General features: G+C 50.1%; 1 protein-coding gene across 2 annotated transcripts in view; it reads left to right on the top strand.

The window, feature by feature from the left end:
* ETS1 (ETS proto-oncogene 1, transcription factor) overlaps window positions 1–19,940 on the top strand; it is a 174,620-nt gene that overhangs the window by 91,429 nt on the left and 63,251 nt on the right. The window contains exon 1 of one of the 2 annotated variants that reach the window (XM_038753737.1): window positions 1,050–1,488. The exons of the other annotated variant lie outside the window; for it this stretch is intronic. Coding sequence (XP_038609665.1) covers window positions 1,407–1,488 — 82 coding nt within the window. The 5' untranslated portion in view covers window positions 1,050–1,406. Of the gene's footprint in view, window positions 1–1,049; window positions 1,489–19,940 lie in introns of those variants that run through there. 2 annotated transcript variants of the gene reach the window in all.

The following is a 19,940-nucleotide window of genomic DNA, read 5'->3' on the forward strand; positions in this document are numbered from 1 at the left end:
CTTGATCCTCACTTTACAGACTAGGGAACCGAGGCCCAGAGAAGTTTAGTGACTGGTCCAAAGTCGCCCAGCTGACAAGGGGCGGAGGGGGGCATTAGAACCCACGACCTCGGACTCCCCAGCCCGGGCTCTTTCCCCAGAGCCCCGCTGCTTCTCATGGTAATAATAACAATAGTGATGATGGTATTTATTAAGCGCTTACAATGTGCCAAGCACTGTTCTGAGCGCTGGGATAGATACGAAGTTTTTAGGTTGCCCCACTTGGGGCTCGCCGTCTTGATCCTCCCTTTACAGACGAGGGAACCGAGGCCCAGAGAAGTTTAGTGCCTGGTCCAAAGTCGCCCAGCTGACAAGGGGCGGAGGGGGGATTAGAACCCACGACCTCGGACTCCCCAGCCCGGGCTCTTTCCCCAGAGCCCCGCTGCTTCTCATGGTAATAATAGTAATAGTGATGATGGTATTTATTAAGCGCTTACAATGTGCCAAGCACTGTCCTGAGCGCTGGGATAGATACGAAGTTTTTATGTTGCCCCACTTGGGGCTCGCCGTCTTGATCCTCACTTTACAGACGAGGGAACCGAGGCCCAGAGAAGTTTAGTGACTGGTCCAAAGTCGCCCAGCTGACAAGGGGCGGATTGGGGGGGGGGGGATTAGTACAGTGCTCTGCACACAGTAAGCTCTCAATAAATACGATTGAATGAATTCGGACCCACGACCTCTGAGTCCCCAGCCCGGGCTCTTTCCACCGAGCCCCGCTGCTTCTCGTGGTGAATGAATGAAGGAGGAGGAGGAGGAGGAGGAGGAAGAAAAGTGTGTGTCCCCGCTCCCGGGGGCGTCCGGGAGGAGGAGGCCGGTCCTGCCCGGCTCGGGCCGTCTTTCCCCATCCTTTGGTTTGGCTTCGGCGGCGGCGCGGTGATTGGCCGGCGGGCCAGGCCGGGCGGCCAATGGCAGGCTCGGGCCCCCCCCCCCCCCCCCCCCCGGTCCGGGCCCCGCCCCGTCGGGGCGGCCGGACCGCAGCGTGGGGCACAGCCTGCCAGCGCCGCTCCCAGCAACGCCCTGCTCGGAGTCAGAGACAGAGGACCAGACCGAGAGACGCCGCACAGACAGAGTCGGACCGAGACAGACACCCGGGAGGGCAGGGGGACAGCCCGGACGCCCCACGAGCACAGGGCGGAGCCGTCGGCAACAGGGGGAGAAAGCACAGTGGCAACTTTCCTCCGCCCGGGCGGAGGGGCGCGGACCCCGCGGGACTTGCGATTCTAGGAGAGAGAAACTCTGATTACTCCCTCCCTCCTCCTTCTCCTCCTCCTCCTCCCCCCTCCCCGCCTGCCGCCCCCACCCCAGCCCCATTCCGAAAGGGGACCCCCGCCCCATCACCAGCCGGCCCGTGCCCGCTCCTTGGCACCATGAAGGCGGCCGTCGACCTCAAGCCCACGCTCACCATCATCAAGACGGAGAAGGTGGATCTGGAGCTCTTCTCCAGCCCGGGTGAGTGAGCGGCGGGTGGGCTTCGGGTGGGGGTCCGCAGGGGTGGCGGAGGAGGGGATAGGGAGGATGAGACCGTCCCCCTTTGGCTTCCCGCCCCCCTCCCCACAGGGTCCCCCCTGAAGACGCTGGGGATGCTCTGTGGGTGAACAGAGTCGCAGGGGATGGTGAGGGGGTCCTGCTCGGGACCCAGCTCCGTAGGAACCTTTAGTTTCACAGCTGGGTTTGGGGGGCAGAGAGGGGAGGGGGCTGCAGATAGGCCGGATCTAGCTGCCGATGTCCCCGCAACTTTTGGAGAGCCACAGCCTGGGAAAGCGGGGATCCCACCCGGGGGCTGCTGGGGTGGGGGTGGGGGGCAACGAGGGGTGGGGGCGGACAGGCTTGGCCAGGACCAGCTGGGGTTTCATGGCTCGGTTTGGTCGTCACATGGTCCTCCGGGTCTCCTCCAGCTTGGGGGTCAGGCCAGAGCGAGTCCAGAAGAGTAGTTTGCCATTCTGGACACTTCGGAAACACTGGGAGGGATTTGCTACTTTTAATACCTCTCCTAATCGATCATCCTCCCCTGTCTTTCTCCTGCTCTGTCAACATTACGGTGAAGGGGGCTTCAGCGTTAGAAGGAAAACACACACACACACACACACACACACACACACACACACACACACACACACACGTGTGTATCGGACCAGGATTGTGAGACATAATTCTGTCCAACCCTCGGCTTTGTCAAAGATTTGAAATGGTACGGGAGAGAAGGGGGAGTTAATTTTCCTTTGGGGAGTGTTTGGACCCTAGCAGTTTTAACCGGTCCCGTCAGTGAACTTGGCTAATAGCTGGCAGAGGCGAGAAACTGCTTTCTTTAAAGGGTGACCCTTCTGGGGGGACCTGTGGTCTGGGGGGAGAGAGAGGTGGGGAAAGCATGGGAGATGCTTTCTGGAAAAATCATCATTCCAGTGACATGCAGAGCTGTTGTTTTTTGCTATCAGCAGTAAGTTCAGCTACTGCTCAGCGTGGTTAACACTTCTGCCTCAACCTTAATGAGCAGGGCTGCTCCCTTAACCCTTTCTTTCCTGCTGACCTCAGATCCCCAAGCCCAGGGCCTGACTCTTCACCTTTCAGAAGATCTTTTCCCCAGATTAGGATGGGTTGGCCTGAATCAGTGGCTTCTGAAGGAATATCGATTTGGGGAATCTTGAAATTATCTTGGGAGTGCGACTAGGCAGTTTCAAATTCCGCTCAGTGAAAGGAAAAATTTGGCCCTTAAAAATGAAGTCTCCCTGTTGGTTGCATTTCAGGGGGTACGTTGTTATCAGCTTTCTAGGAAGCTTGGTGGGCTTTGCTTCTGCTAAGTGATTTAAAGTGTCCCCACTGAATGCACTGACAGCTGAAAACTCGGCAGTTCTAGGACTGAGCCTCTGTTTCTCAGTTCCAGGAGTGAGTGTGTCTTTCTCCGTGGGTGTATTTGTGTGTACAATTGTGTATATTTGTTGAACAGCATGCCTGGATCAGGACAGAAATGTCATAAATGGAAAAGGTTACTCAGTTCCCTAAATCTTCACCCATATAAGGGGAGGGGGTGGGCCTGATGGTAATATTTGTGGGGCTTTAAAACCAAACCTTCGAAATAACCGGAGAGCAGGAGAGCGGGGTAGGTCTCAAAGAGGGGATGTTGTTTGGCTCCTGATGGAGGAGGGGCAGTTCATGCCTCAGTTTCCTCGATGAGCCACCGTTGGCTACCAGGCTGGTGAAAATGCAAGAGAGAGAGAAATGAGGAAAGTTGCTACGTTCTCTTGGTTGCATCTTGCACTTAGGCTGTCTCTTCCCTTATGGGTCGGAGAGTGGTGTAGGATACAATTATCTTCCCTGCATTACAGACGGGGAAATACTGGCCGAGAGAGGTGACTTTTCCAGGACTGTCCGAGGCAGTGGTGCCCATCCTCCAATCCCAGTTTGTCCCTGGAACCAGTAGGCGCATTCCAGTCTGTGGAGGAATCTGCAGCTCTCAGACATTCTGTCCTGCTCAGGGGCTCAGCTCCTGAGCACCAAGAAGGGAAGAAAAAGTGGCTGGGAAGCTCTGTTTTTCCTGGGGGATGGAGGAGCAGTTGAGAGAGAATTTGCTCTGCCCCTGAGACCATATAGAAGTCCAGCTTAACGTTTAACTTTGTCTTCTTGAAGCCTGGCAGAGTGAGAAAAATATTTTTATGCCCACAAGCTGGTGTCTCAGTGTTGGTCAGAACACACGCTTGCTCTCTTGCTCAGTTTTTAAATGTGTTTAGGTCAGTGGAAGGTGAAAGAGTTCAAGTTAGGGGCCCTGGCTCCTGACCAGTGACCAGCCTCAATTTCCCTCTCTGGACACCAGGGACCACAACCAGAGGCAGACACAGGCAGAAGCATATGATTCTAGGAGCCAGAAGAGGTGGGCTCTAGCCCCAGCTCTGCCACGGGCCAGCTCTATGTCCTCAGACATGTCACTTAATCTCTCAGGGCCTCAGTTTTGTCATCCCTAGAATGGGAATAGCCCTGCTGCCTCTGTCTTCCTCGAGGCATGTAGTGAGCATGGAGGGAGATCGTTGATGGGATAGTGCTTTGGAAATGCTCAAGGGCTGAACAGATTCGAGGAGTTGTTATCTCACCAAGCTTAAATCGGATTCTGCGTGAAAGCTCAAGGAAGAAAGAAACTTGAGTTTGGCAGAAGTGCTTATGAGAAGTCCTCTGAAAACTGGTAGGGTGGGAGAAGCAGCGTTCCCTAGTGGAAAGAGCACGGGCCTGGGAGTCTGAGGACCTGCGTTCTAATCCCGGCTCTGTCAATTGCTCTGCCAATTGCTAGCTGTGTGACCTTGGGCAAATTACTTAGCTTCTCTGTGCTTCAGTTTCCTCAACTGTAAAATGGGGATTTGATAGCTGTTCTCCCTCCCACTGAAGACTGTGAGCCCCACGTGGGACAGGGGCTGTGTCCGGCCTAATTGACTTGTACCTACCTGAGCACTTAGAACAGTGTTTGACACATAGTAAGCACTTACCAAGTACCATTAAACAAACTCCTGGTGGGTTTTCCAGCTAGTGTGGGATCTGCTGAGGGGAGCCCATACAGTTGTGGGATTCTGGTGTTAATATTTTCTCTTTTCCTGAAACTTTGCGGGTGAACACTTGTGGGCAGTGGGGGAGTCAGTGGGGGTGGCATTCGGTCAGTCAGTCCGTCAGTCAATTGTATATATTAAGTCTTTAATGTGTGCAGAGCACTGTACTCAATTCTGGGCTCTTGAGCTCTTTTCCCTATAAACCACAGTGGGGGAAGCAGCAGCAATTAAAGTCCCTCTGCACTTCTCAGCTTAGCCCCAAGCTTCTGAAGTTCCTTAAGAGCTGAGATTGATCAATCAATCAATCAGTGGTGTTTATTGAGCACCTACTGTGTGCAGAGCACTGGACTAAGCACTTGGGAAAGTACAGTATGACGTGTTCCCTGCCCTCAAGGAGTTTACAGGTTACAGGGAGAGACAGACATAAAGATAGATTATGGATGGGGGAAATAGGCCTCACCTCCTCTCTGAACCGGTCAACCAATGACCACTCAGCTGGGGTGGCAGGAAGGGTTGACCAGGGCACACAGGTCCTCGCAATCAAAAGATAAAAAGAGCAAACAATAATGAGGAAATTCATTAAGCGTGTGTTATGCGGCAAACACTATGCTAAGGGGAGAGGTGGTTTCAAGAAAATTGGTTCAGACCCTGACCTCCTCCCAAGAAAAGAATCACAATTGAAGAGATAAGGAGTGGCAGGCATTATTATTGTACCTATTTTAGAGTTGAGGAAGCCGAGGCCCAGAGAGGTCATGAGGCTCACCCAAGATCACACAGAGGCAGAGCTGGGATTAGAATCTGGATCTACGGACTCCCCAGCTCACTGGACACAATGGGCAGTGTTCCCTGTCCAGTGCAACCCCTAGGGCCCTGGCGATGGTGGACATCTCTGGTTACCTGGGAAAAGCCAGGATGGAGGGGAGGTGTGGGGGGAGAGGGCTTCCGGAAGGAGCATCCAGTAGGGTCAGAGGTTTCTCGGGGGCAGTCGTCTCCGGGCTTCAGGCTAGAGGGTTGAAGCTGGGAAGATCCTGGTGGGTGGGGAAAGGCAGCCTCAGCCCCATGGATCTGTAGGGATGGGAAACACGCTCTTTCCAGTTATTATAAAGCGCTTTCACATTTTATTTATTTATTTGGTTGGCAGACTTTGCATTCTTGGCATTTTTGCTGGGTTTGCATTGCAGCTTTTGTCTATGGGGCTTTTTTTTTTTAATTTTTTTCACTTCTTTCAAGAGGCCAGACCACCCTGTGCAGAAGCGTCCCGTCCCTTCCCGCCAGGGAACAAACCACCCTTCCTGGCCAGGCCGCCAGGGTCTCCCGCCCCCGGTTTTCTCGGCGCCCCTTCCCGGGCCGAGGCGGGGGATGGGGGGGAGGGGAGGGGGAAGGGCGGGAGAGGATGTGCTGAGATCAGGGCTCGAGGGGCTGGTGAGGGAGGACTGAGGCCGGGTTCCCATAGCTCACAAGGCCTCTTGGTCACTGCAGCACCACCATAATTACAGTGGGACCTCTAATTGGCCGTGTAAGCTTCGTGGCTTGTGGTTGACCAGCTAGCCGTGCCCTGTGACATGCGGCAGGGGCTGAAGAGTTGGTGGGGCTGGTGGGGTGTGGTGGTGGGCATCATCTTTTAGTGCCAGAGGCCGATGCCCCCCCCAAGCAGTTTCCCGAATCTTGCCACCCAGCGGGTGAGGGCTAGCTTGCTGCTCTCTCAGTGGTCTGGGAGGCTGATTCCAGGGAGGGAGCCAGAAGTCCAGGCTGCCATCCTGGTGGCCACGGCTGTGGATCAAACTCTCTCCTCAACCAGCCCTGGCAGCAGCCCTGAGCACCATTGCTGCCCAGGGCCTTGGTTCTGTGTGGATGAATCCGATTTCCCGGGTCCAGCTGGAGCTACCTGACCTGGATGTGGGCCTCTCTGGGCCTCCCTCTCCTAGGCCGCCCTTTCTTTGTCCAGAGGAATGGTCCCCGCACACCCCATCACCCCAGAGGTCAACCAGGGTGCCTCGCTCGCCTCAGGCCTGGGATCTCTGTCCCCTCCTTAACCCTCCTCAACCTCCATGCCAACACCCAGTGCAGCCAGTGGTGCAGGGAGGAGGGCAGGAAGCAGAGTGAAGATTGGCTCTCTCCCCCCAGTGATGATGCAGGACTCGGGGGAGGAGATGGGGAGCTGGGGGTTCATCGCCTGCACAAAATATCGGAGCCAGCTCTGGTTGGCTCTCCATGGGGGTTAGCTCTCAGGCTCTGCGTCCCCATGGCCCTGGCGGATGAGGCCAATAGAAGGAAAATCCAGGTGTAGACGTGTCCCCAGCAGGGCGGCAGCAGGAGCAGACCGGTCTCCTTTCTTCTGAGGCTGACGAGGCGGTCTCCCCCAGCCTGAGGATGGTTGCCTCGAACAATGGATGGAAAAGGATGTTTTCACTTGTTACTCTTCACCCAGATCCCTGAACAAGTCAAGGGCCTTTGTTTTTTAGAATCGACTTGAAACTTTTTCAGGCAATCTCTTTTGAGGCTGTTTCGTCTCTCGCTCTCTCTCTCACTCTCTCTCTCCCTTCCATATCGGCTGCTGTCTTCCTCCACTGCTCCCCAGTTCCCCTCCTGATGACACCTTGCTCTAGACTTGTCCATCTCCACCCCCTCACTCATGCCCTTCCCCCAGCCTGGAACTTCCTGGAAAATGTCTGAAGTTGGAGTCAATATCGAGTGCTCAAAGACTCTGAACCCACGTGGGACATGGTCTGTGTGTGACCTGATTAGCTTGTATCTAACACAGTGCCTAGCACATAGTAAGTGCTTAACAAATGCTGGGTATATATATAAACTTTCCCCTACTATCCCACAAATTCTCCAGACCACAGCTCTCCCCATTTTCCAAACCCTCCTAAAATATGAAAAAAAACAAACCTCCATAAAACACCTCCTCCAAGGAAGCCTTCCCTGATTAATTCACAACATCACAGTCTGAGCAATCCAAAATCTGTTCTTTGTTCATCTCATTTGTGTAAACACATCATTCATTTTTATGTTTTATTTCTACATTTATCTGTGCATTCAATTACTTGCTCAATTATTTGTCTTGATGTGCTTGTGCTGCTTCCTGCTCTATACTTGCTCTTCCTCTGATTTTATTTATCTGTACATTATTATTTGTCTGTTTCCACCATTGAGCTTCTTGAGGGCAGAACTGTGTTTTGCTACTGTTGTGCTTTCCCAAGTGTTCAGTACAGTGCCCAGCAGTCAGTAAGTCCGCAATAAGTACCATCGATCGACTGATGAATGATTCTCAAAATTGAAGAATGCTTTTATCTTTCCCAAGCACTTCCATATCAATTCCTGCCAAGTCCACGACAGCATCACTGAGAGAGGCAGCTATTTATAGCCCCATTTCGCAGATGAGAAATTGAGGCCCAGAGAGGTATAAGTGATTTGCCTAAGGTCACGCAGTGGGCTAATGGTGGAGATGGGTCTGGAACCCTGGTCTCCTGACTCCCAGATCTCAATCATTTAATCAGTCAGTCAATCGATGGTATTTACTGAGTGCTTACTGTGTGCACAGCACTGTACTAACAGCTTGTGAGCCTACAATTCAACAGAGTTGGTAGGTGTGTTCTCTGCCTACAATGAGCATCTGGTGTCTGCGGGAGACAGACGATAATATAAATAAGTAATTTATGGATATGTACAAAAAGGTGGGGGTCATTATCAAGTGCTCAAAAGGTACAGATCCAAATGCAAGGGTGATGCAGAAGGGACGGGGAGCTGGGGAAAAAAAGGACTTAGTTGGGGAGGGCCTTCTGGAGATGTGACCTCAAAAAAGCTTTGAACGTGGGGAGAATGGTGCTCTGGCTTATATGGAGTGGGAGGGAGTTCAAGGTCAGAGGGAGGAGTTGGAAAAGGGGTCAGTGGCGAGAAAGATGGGATTGGGCACAGTGCTGTGCACGATAATAATAATAATAATAATGATAATTGTGGCATTTGTTAAGCGCTTACTATGTGCCACAGGACTAAGAACCGGGGTAGATAAAAGATACTTGGGTTGGATACAGTCCCTGTCCCACACGGGACTCACAGTCTTTATCCCCGTTTTACAGAGAAGGGAACTGAGACCAGAGAAGTGAAGTGACCTGCCCATGGTCACCCAGCAGACAAGCCAGGATTAGAACCTATATCCTTTGACTCCCAGGCAAGTTTTCTAATCATTAGACCACTCTGCTTTTTTTAGGCTACCAGCTTTGGCCCGAGACCCGGGTAGAAGTGGTGGTGTCAGGATCCGGATCACAGTCCTTGACTTTAAACCTACCCAAGAGCTGGATGCGGGGGCCGCTCCGTCCCATGCCAGGGCCGACCTCCTCACCCACAGGACCGTTGGCACAGTGGCCATCTTAATTCACCCCCTCCAGCTCCTCCCACCCTCTCCTCAGGGATTACCAGGGGGATTTTTCCATTGGGAAATATGCCCCCGAAGTGGAGAAGATCTGTCAGGCTGTTCAGTCTTTGGGCCTCTAGCTGTTTGACATTATTTTTTTTAATTGAGTGGTTTATCCTCTTCATGTAGATTCAGAATGAAATGAGTCTGCAGTGGAAACTGCAATGGCTCCAGCTTCCCTGGCCCAGCGCCATGCTTACAGCCGCTCTCAAAATATTGTTGTTCAAACAATAAATATTTATTGATTCCCTGGCCCACGCCTCCAGTTTTCCCAGGTGCTTCCCGGTTTTTGGCCCTGTGATTCAGGGCAGGTCACCTGATCCCTCCAGCCCCCTCAAAATGGGGGATTTCATCTCTCCCACCCTTCTTGGATTGCCCTCCCCTGCAGTGAGCTGTGTCTTTAAGCTCATCTCTAGACTGTAAGCTCACTGTGGTCAGGGGCAGTGTACCAACTCTGTTCATTCGTTCAGTAGTATTTATTGAGTGCTTACTGTGTGCAAAGCACTGTTGTATTGTTCTCTCCCAAGCCCTTAGAACAGTGCTCTGCACACGGTAATCACTCAATCGATTGATTAATTTGTGCTGGGAACCTTCAATTTCTGGGACTGTGTTCATCTCCAGGACCCAAGGGGTGTGATCTTCTCTCCTTGACTGTAAGCTCTGTTAGGGCAGGGATCAAGTCTGCTCATTCTGTTGTGCTCTCCCAAGTGTTTAGTACAGTACTCAGCACATAATAGGCATTGGATAATTACTCCTGATTGATTGATCGATTAAACTCTACCAGGTGCTTAGTACATTTCCCAGCACACAGGCGCTCAAAAAGTAATAACGATAATAATAATTGTGGTATTTGTTAAGCGCTTACTAAGTGCCAGGCACTGTACTAAGCACTGGGGTTGATACAAGATAACCGGATTGAATACAGTCCCTGTCCCATATGGGACTCACAGTCTTAATCCCCATTTTACAAATGAGGAAACTGAGGCACAGAGAAGTGAAGTGACTTGTCCAAGATCACACAGCAGACCGGCAGCTTACCCGGAGTTAGAACCCAGGTTCTCTGACTCCCAGGTCACTGCTCTTTCCACTAGACCACAGTGCTTCTCATAGTACTGTTGATTGATTCACCTCTACCAGGAGCTTAGCACAGTGCCCCGCACACTTTTGTAGTTCAATAAATACTACTGATTAATTGACCGAACTCCACCAGTTGCTTAGTATAATGCTCTGCATATGGTAGGTGCCAAATACAATCTACTGATTGATTGCACTCCTCAAGTGCTTAGCACAGTGCTCTGCATACAGTGGGTGCTCGATGAGTACTCATAGACTGTAACAATAATAATAATAATAATAATGGTATTTGTTAAGCGCTTACTATGTGCCAAGTAGTATTCTAAGTGCTAGGGTAGATACAAGGTTATCAGGTTGTCCCACGTGGGGCTCAGTCTTAACCCCCATTTTACAGATGAGGTAACTGAGGCACCAAGAAGTGAAGTGACCTGCCCAAAGTCACACAGCTGACAAGTGGAGGAGCCAGGATTAGAACACACAACCTCTGACACCCAAGCCTGTGCTCTTTCCACTAAGCCACGGATTGTGACTCTTGACAGTTCTGTACTTTCCCAGGTGCTTAGTACAGGACTCTGCACACAGTAGTGTCTCATTCAGTACTCTTCTACTGTAAGCCCTTTGAAAGCAGGGATCGTGGCTAGTGACTGTACTGAAATCTCCCGGGCGGTCAGTATGGGGCTCCGCACATAGTAGAGGCTAGATCAATACTCTTAGACTGAAGCCCTTTGAAGGCAAGGATTGTGGCTAGTGAGTGGACTGTAATCTCCCAAGTGCTCAGTACAGGGCTCTGCACATAGTAGATGCACTGTCAATATTCTTAAACTGTAAGCCCTCTGAAGGCAGCGATTGTGACTAGTGATTCGGCGCTTAGTATGGGGCTCTGCACACAGTAGAAGCCCGATGAGCACTACAGTTGGGCCGATGCAGGGGTGATGACCGGCAAGTGACGGCCTGAGCCGTGTTTCCCCTCGGCTTCCACCCCGGCCACACTGCGCTGTTCAGACAGAGTTGGCGATGAGAGCTGCTAAGCCGTTAAAATGGAGTGTGTGGTTTCCCCCAAATTGGGAGGATGTATTTTTAAACAACCTTTTGTGGCATGCTGCAGCATCTATTCACTCCAAGAGGGACAGATTTTTTGCAAGAGACTTGGTCAGAGATTACCTCAAGCCCAAGCTCTCTAGCCCTCGGCAGCTACCAGTGACCACCTCAGGGGTGACCTGCAGGTTTTTGCAGATAAAGGGGACGCATCTTTTCCTGCTTAGGGACAGTGTCCGGCCAAGAGCAAGGGTCGCATCCTCTCACGAGGGAAGATGTTTTGCTGCCCCTGCAAATCTGGAAACCCGGGTGTCTTCAGTAGTCCCTAGATGGAGAGACAGTGTGGCTTAGTGGAAAGAGCACGGGCTTGGGAGTCAGAGGATGTGGGTTCTAATCCTGACTCCACCACTTGTCTGCTGGGAGACCTTGGGCAAGCCACTTAACTTCTATGTGCCTCAGTTAGCTTATCTGTAAAATGGGGATTAAGACTGTGAGCCCCAAGTGGGACAACCTGATTACCTTGTATCTACCCCAGCTCTTAGAACAGTGTTTGGCACATAGTAAGCACTTAACGAATACCATAATTATTATTGTAATTATTATTGCTTCTGAGGATCACTCCAGTTGTAAATATGCCTATGTTTGTCCCCTCCCATTAAAGTGTAAACTTCTTTTTTATGGTATTTGTTAAGTGGTTACTATGTGCCAAACACTGTATTCAGCGCTGGGGTAGATACAAGATAGTCAGGTTGGACACTGTCCATATCCCCTATGGAGCTCACAGGCTCGAGCCCCATTTTACAGATGAGCTAACTGAGGCACAGAGAAGTGAAGTGACTTGACGGAGGTCACCCAGCAGACAAGCGGTGGAGTCAGGATTAGAACCCATGACCTTCTGACTCCCAACCCCATGGTCCGACCTCTTGGCCTGGCTGCTTCTCTGCGTTCCTCGTGGGTAGGGAATGGGTCACTTCTTTACCACAATTATTCTTATTATTATTATTGTGCATTTTCCAAACATCCAGTACAGTGCACCACACCATAGGGTTGCTCAGTAAATGCTGCTGCTACTACTATGACCGCGCCTCCCAAAACAAGGCAAAGCTTGGGGGATTTCACCTGGGGGAAGAAGCAGATCCCTGTCCCCTTTTGCTTGTAGTCAAAAGGGGAAAGACTGGGTTAAACCTGCAAAACCCTTTCCGAGCCCATTTCCGGGCTTCTAAGGTTGAGAAAACTAGACAGACACTTTTGCCAGAAGGACACTGTGTAATGCAGTAGAGAGAGCCCGGGAGACTGGCTTAGTGGCAGAGCCCAGGCTTGGGAGTCAGAGGTCGTGGGTTCTAATTGCAGCTGTGTGACTTTGGGGAAGTCCCTTCTCTTCTCTGCACCTCAGTTGCCTCATCTGAAAAATGGGGATTAAGACGGTGAGCCCCACGTAGGGCAACCTGATTACCTTGTATCTATCCCAACACTTAGAACAGTGCTCGGCACATAGTAAGCACTTAGCAAGTACCATCATTATTCATTCATTCATTCATTCAATCGTATTTATTGAGTGCTTACTGTGTGCACTGTACTAAGCTCTTGGGAAGTACAAATCGGCAACATATAGAAACAGTCCCTACCCAACAACGGGCTCATTATTATTCTAATCCCCACTGGGTGATCTTGGGCAGGTCCATTCCCCTCTCTGGGCCTCAGTTTCCTCATCTGTGAAATGGGAATAAGATCCCCACCATCCCTATCTCTTAGATGGAGAGTCCTGCAAGGGACAGGAACCTGGTCCGAACTGATTATCTCACACAGTGCTTAGCTCTTGGCAAGAGCCCGCTAAAAAACCCCTAGGACATACCCTTGCTGCGGTGAAGGGAGGCTGCACATTGAACCTGAAAACACTTGAACATAAAGGCATCCATCCACTGCCATATCCTTCTAGACCATTAGCTCCTTGTGGGAAAGGATTGTGTCTATTAATTCCATTTTACTCACCCAAGCATTCGGTACTGTGCTCTGAATAATAATAATCATAATGGTATTTGTTAAGCGCTCACTATGTGCCAAGCACTGTATTAGGCACGGGGCATGGATGCAAGCAAATCGGGTTGGACCCAATCCCTGTCCCACGTGGGGCTCACAGTGTCAATCCCCATTTTACAGATGAGGTAACTGAGGCACACAGAGAAGTGAAGTGACTTGCTCAAGGTCACATAGCAGACAAGTGGCCTTAGAACCCACGACTTTCTGACACCCAGTCCCATGCTTTATCCACCTCGGCACAATGCTACTCTAACACAGTAAGCGCTTGCTATGTAGGGGTCTCGGTGTTCTCTGGTGAAGTTCAGGGTGGCTCTGAGCACATTTCCTCCTCTGCATTCGTCACCCAGTGAGCCTGTTTCAGGGCCCCTCATTCATCCATGGATTCTCTCCCAGCGCTTAGTACAGTGCTAGGTGCACAGTGAGTGATTAATAAATATCACTATTGCTACTGTCCCTGGCAAGGAGTCAGGAAGCTTGGGGATGCGTTCCTGGGCCTCCAGGGGTTTCCATTTCAAACATGGCAACATCAGTCTGGCTCCTTAACCAGGAAGGCATTAAACAGGAAAAGGAAAGAAGTATTGGATAATCATAATGACGGTATTTACTAAGTGTTTATCATGTGCTATGCCCTGGGGCAGTTCAAAGATGAGCAGATCAGATGCAGCCTCTGTCCAACCCAGTGCTCTTGATCTAAGAGGGAGGGAGTACAGGGGTCTTATACCAATTTTACAGATGAGGAAACTGAAGCACAGAGAGGTTAAATGACTTGTGAAAGGTCACATAGCAGGTCAGTGGCAGAGTTGGGACCAGAGCCCACGTCTCCTGGAACCCACAAGTCCTACTAGTTCTACTAGTCCACAACTGCCTCCCAACCTGCCTGCTTCCCAAGGGAAGCAGTATGGCCTAGTGGAAAGAGCATGGGCCTGGGAGTTGGAAGACCTGGGTTCTAATCCCAGATCCTCCACCTGTCTGTTGTGTGATATTGAGCAAGTCACTAAACTTCACTGTGCCTCAGTTATGCCTCAGTTACTTAATCGGTAAAGCGGGGACTTAATCCTCCTCCCTTCAACTAATACTGTGAGCCCCACGTGGTACAGGACCTATGTTCAACATGATTCATTTATATCTACCCCAGAGTATAGTACAGTACCTGGCATGCAGTAAGCACTTAACCGGTACCACAAACTCCCCCCACCAAAAATAATCTTTTTTTTTGTATTGTTTTGTTGCCTACCTTGTTTATCTGGACCCAGAGAGGTTAAGTGACTTATCCAAGGCCACACAGCAGATTTGCAATGCTGTGACTATATTCTGGGCCTCCTGCCACCTGTCTTTTGCTCTTTCCACTAGGCCACCCTGCCTCCCACGCGTGTTTGCATTTTGATGGTTTTGTGGCCAGTGAGGGTAAAACACACACCCGGCTCCTCCCGTCTGTCACGGAAGGGTGACCCTGGTGTCCTCTGCCCTGTCAGCTCTCTGACACCGGTTGGTGCTTGCTTCGTCCCGTGAGATGTCAGGGTACACCCCCTTAAGGGGCACATCTCCTCTGGCTTCTGCAAGAAGGTGGTGATGACCAACTGGAACTAGATGCCCAGCGCTGGGTAGATACAGAATAGCAGGGAAGTTTAGTAGATAGAGCACAGTCCTGGGAGTCAGAAGGACTGGTTTCTAATCCCAGTTCCACCACATGCCCGCTGTGTGACCTTGGGCAAATCACTCCACTTCTCTGGGCCTCAGTTAACTCATCTGCAATATGGGGATTAAGAGTGTGAGCTCCACGTGGACAGGAACTGTGTCCAACTTGATTCACTTGTATGTACCCCAGTGCTTAGAACAGTGCTTGGCACAGAGTAAGTGCTTAACAAGTACCATATTTATTATAATTACTTATCAAATCAGATACAGCCCCTGCCCTACCTGGGCTCACCTTCTGAGTGGGAGGGAGAACTGATGTCTCATTTCCATTGTACAGCTGGGGAAACTGAGGCCCAGAGAGAATAAGTTACTCACCCAAGGTCACGCCACAGGCAAGAGGCAGAGCCAGGATGAGAAGCCTGATTGTTCTGACTCCTGAGCCTGGGCTCTTTCCCCCAAGACACACTGCTGCTTGCAGCGTTTCTTCGTACCATTGCTCTGCCGGCCTTCATGGTGACCCCCAAATTCTATGTGCCAATATGCCCATTCACGCAGATTACATTGCAATCAATCAATCATCAGTGGCATTTATTGATCACTTGCTGCATGCAGAGCACTGTATTAAGCTCCTGGGAGAGGACAATAAAGTAGAGTTGGCAGACACATTCCCTGCCTGCAAGGAGCTTACAGTCTAGAGGGGGACACGGAAATTAGCATGAACATGGCATAGTGGATAGAGCCCAGGCCTGGGACTCAGAAGGTCCTGAGATCTAATACCAGCTCCACTGCTTGTCTGCTGTATGGCCTTGGGCAAGTCACTTCACTTCTCTGTGCCTCAGTTTCCTTAACTGTAAACTGAGAATTGAGACTCTGAGCCTCGTGGGACAGGGACTGTTTCCAATCCGATTTGCTTGTATCCACTCCAGTGCTTAGTACCGTGCCTGGCACATAGTACTCGCTTAACAAATATCATAGCTAATGAACTAACTCTGTGCCTCAGTTACCTCATCTGTAAAATGAGGATTGAGACTGTGAGCCCCACATGGGACAGGGACTGTATCCAACTTGATTTGTGTGTGTCCAGTCCAGCCAGGCACATAGTAAGTGCTTGATAAATGCCATTATTATTATTATTATTATTATTATTATTATTATTATTATTATTATTATTATTATGGACTACAGATATGTCCTCGGGTGCTTTAGGACTGAGGGTGAGGTAAATATCAAGTGGTTAAAGGGGACAGAGCCAAGTGCAAGGGTGATGCAGAAGGGAGGGGAGGAGGAGAGAGTCATGGCTCATTCTACGGATTACGGTGGTGGCCTGGAGGGTTCTCACTTTTTCCATTCCAGCTGCAGAGCTGCATCTGCCGAAGGGTAGAGTGTTTTCCTGGTACTAATGGCCGTATCCAGTCTGCTTGGAGGGGCCTTAGGCTAGGCCAGCCCATTGCCTGTCGGTTGGGTTGGGGGTGCAGAGAAGAGGCCCCTCTGTGTCTCTGATTGTACTTGCTGTCTCCTGTTTCTGGAGTTGGGGTGACTTTTTCCTTTATCTTCTGGACTGTAAGCTCATTACAGGAAGGGAAGGTGTCCCCTCTTTCTGTTGTAGTGCATTCTCCCAAGCGCTTAAGACTGTAAGCTTATTATGGGCAGGGAGCATGCGTGCTAATTCTGCTGTGGTGCACTCTCCCAAGCGCTTAGACTCTAAGTTCATTATAGGTAGGGAAGGTGTCTGCTAATTCTGTTGTACTGTACTCTCCCAAGAACTGAGCATAGTGCTCTCTAAATGGTAAGTACTCAATAAACACCATTGATTGATTGATTGATTGATTGATAGCCCAAGGATGAGCAGAAAGCCAAGCTTTAAACTTGACCCAGCAAAGCTTCAGCTCCTGTTCTAGTAACAATGATGATGGTATTTGTTAAGGGCTACTGTGAGCCAAACACTGTATTAAGCTCTGGGATAGATACACAGTGATCAAGACAGGCACAGGCTCACATTCTAAGGGGAGAGGGAGAGCAAGTATTGAATTTCCATTTTGCAGATGAGAACTGAGGCCCAGAGAAGTCAAGTGATGTGCCCGAGGTCACATAGCAGCCAGAGCCAGGATCAGAAGCCAGATCCTCTGACTCATAGGCCCCTGCTCTTTCCTCTAGGCCCTGCTGCTTTTCAATGAAAGGCAGAGACAGAGGACCATTGGGTTTTGAGCCCAATTGGACACTTGAGTTCTTTTATATCCAAAGTCACATTCCTGAGCCTCCCACATTGGGAATGAAGCTGTCCTCTCCCTTCTCTCTTCCCCTGCCTTCCCTCCAGGCCCCAGCTCCCAGGGTTAAGCAAGGGCTGGGCTTGCAGACGGCTGCCTCTCCTTAATGCTCCCCAATTGTAGTAATCAATCAATCATATTTCAATCGATCATATTTATTGAGAGATTACTGTGTACAGACCACTGTACTAAGCACTTGAGCAGTAGCAATAGAAGACTTTAAGATAGACTATAAGCTCCTTGTGGGCAGGGAATGTGACTACCAGCTCTCGTACTGTTCTCTTCTAAGTGCTTAGTACATTGCTCTGCACATAGTAAGCACTCAGTGAATACAGCTGACTGATAGTAACATTTTTTGTGGGCCCACGGGCTGGAGTGCAGTACACTGTACAATGAAAAGGCTTGGGAGAAGCTAAGTGCCAAGCTCTAGGCTAAGCCCTAAGATAGAAACATTCAGATTAGACATAATAATGATAACTGTTAATTATTATGGTATTTATTAAGTGGTTACTGTGTGCCCAAGTACTGTACTAAGTGCTAAGATATTCAGATAGGTTGGACACAGTCCCAGTCATACATGAGGCTCACAGTCAATGTAGAAACTTAGGCTCAGAGAGGTTAAGTGACTTGTCCAAGGTCCCACAATGGGCAAATAGCAGAGGTAGGATTAGAACTCAATCCAGGGTTCTTTCCCCTAGGCTAAGTGTAGTAATAGTAATAGTAGTAGTAACAACATTCTCTAAACACCCACTGGGTACAGTGGAATGCAGTGCAGCAATATATTAAGGGTTTGGGAAAGTACTAAAGAGAGAAGTGACACATTCCCTGCCCACAAGAAGCTTCCACTCTCCAGGGGGAAGAAAGGTAGGCATGCAAACAGAAGGCAAACAATTATCAGCATAAATTGTTGAATGTTTAAGTGCTTACACATATGTACAAGAGTGCTGAAGGTATAGGAGAGGTTAGGGTGAGGTGGGGGGTGGGGGAGGAGATGCTGTCCTCTGGGCGCTGGGGCTGGGGGGAGGGGCTGAGGCAGGGCCACAGACTGGGGCAAGTTGAGAGCCTCCCTGTCGCTCTGCACGGGCTGATTTGTGCAGTGAGGCGAAGCGAGGCGAGGTGAGGTGAGGCGAGCAGATCCTCCACCCGCCTAACACATGGGACTGTGTTAGACCTGATTAGCTTCTCTCTACCCTGCTGCTTAGTAAAATGCCTGGCACATAGTAAGTGCTTAATAAATACTATAAAAAAAAAGGTTGGCCAGACCTAGAGACTAAGAAGAGGATCTCAGATGGTGATAGCAGCCATGAAGGACATCTAAATCCAATGCTATGAGTCTCCCATAATCTCTGGTGGGATCGTTCATCTGTTCATCTATCAATCAATCAATCAATCAATCAATCGCTTTTATTGATCACTTTATGGTCTGAACACTAAGCACTTGGGAGTAGAAGACATGATCCCAGCCCTCAAAGACGATAGTGTGTAGTTGGGGAGACAGACAGGAGAGACATAAACACTTAGTACAGTGCTCTATACAGCAAGTGCTCAATGAATACCATTGATTGATTGATTAAGATAGATAAATAAATACTATGGTGGGGAGCAGGATGGACAGGGTGCTTATGTGGCACAGATAGGCTGAGGTGGCCATGGAGGGGGATTGTTGGGTGGATATAAGGTGGGGAAATGAGAGACTAATCAGGGAAGACCTCCTGGAGGAGATGTGTGTCTCAGATCTTATGGATTTGGGCATCAGTTTAATAGGCTGTGTTTATGTCCACTGCCCGCAGAAATGAGCCGAGGCCTGCAGACCTGCTCCGCCCTGGGTGTGTCCGTTTCTGCCTTTCTATATTTATTTCTGTCACCTTCAGGAACAGCAAGTGTCTCCCTGGACACTCAGTTCCTGTTCTTTGGGCAGCCAGCTCTGGTGGGACCATAGCGTGCCCACTTGTCCCACCATGCTTGCTTCTCCTTTCCAACCATCTGCTTTGCCCTCTACCAGGGCCCGGATCCCCTCCCATCTGCCCCCCCCACTCCCCCCCCCACAGATGGGCAGATGGGGACAGGAACTAAATAGGATTTAGTGAATTTCATCTGTGCCTGCCTGCAAGGAGTTCACCAGGCCTTATTCCTGCCTTCCTAAATCAGGCAGTCAGGTAATTGTATTTATTGAGCACTAACTGTGTGCAGAGCACTGTACCAAGCCCTTGGAAGAGTATAATACAATAAAAGCACTTCTGAGTCACCTAAGCACTTGGGTATTTGCTCCAACTACCTCCCCAAACAGAGTACTGAATTATGCATCCGTTGCTTCCTTTGATCTCTAATATATTTTAGCATCTCTTTAGGGGCTGGGATCATTTTTGCTAACTTTGTTGTCCTCTTCCAAGTGCTTAGTTCAGTGCTCTGCATATAGTAAGCACTCAATGAACGTTCCTGATTGAGCAACCTACTCTCTGAATGCTAGAAAGGCTGAGCAACTTCCCCAAAGCCACACAGCAGAAGAGCCAGAATTAGAGCCACGCTCTTCAGACACTCAGCCCCACTCCACAGCAGACAACAGAGCTGTAAGGACGGAAGGAACCGTGGAAAGTCAGTTGGTACATCCTTATGCGTCCGGGCAGGCCCACACCTTAATTATTCCAGGTCGTGAAGCAACCCTCATTCTCTAATATCTCTGCCACTAATCCAGCCACTGTAAAGGTCGGTCAGCTGTTTAGAGGGTCTTGAGGATGGTGTATAGGGGCTGGTCAACTATACTGGAATTTTCTAAGCACACAGACCAGTACTCTGCACACAGTAAATGGAAGCAGCGAGGCCTCTTGGAAAGAGCACAGGCCTGGGAGTCAGTAGGTCAGTAAGTCAATTATGTAGTAGTAAGTCACTCAATTCTTAGTAACTCATCATTTGATTGATCGA

This window comes from Tachyglossus aculeatus, chromosome 11 (assembly GCF_015852505.1).
Source record: "Tachyglossus aculeatus isolate mTacAcu1 chromosome 11, mTacAcu1.pri, whole genome shotgun sequence".
In the NCBI taxonomy this organism is placed as follows: Eukaryota; Metazoa; Chordata; class Mammalia; order Monotremata; family Tachyglossidae; genus Tachyglossus; species Tachyglossus aculeatus.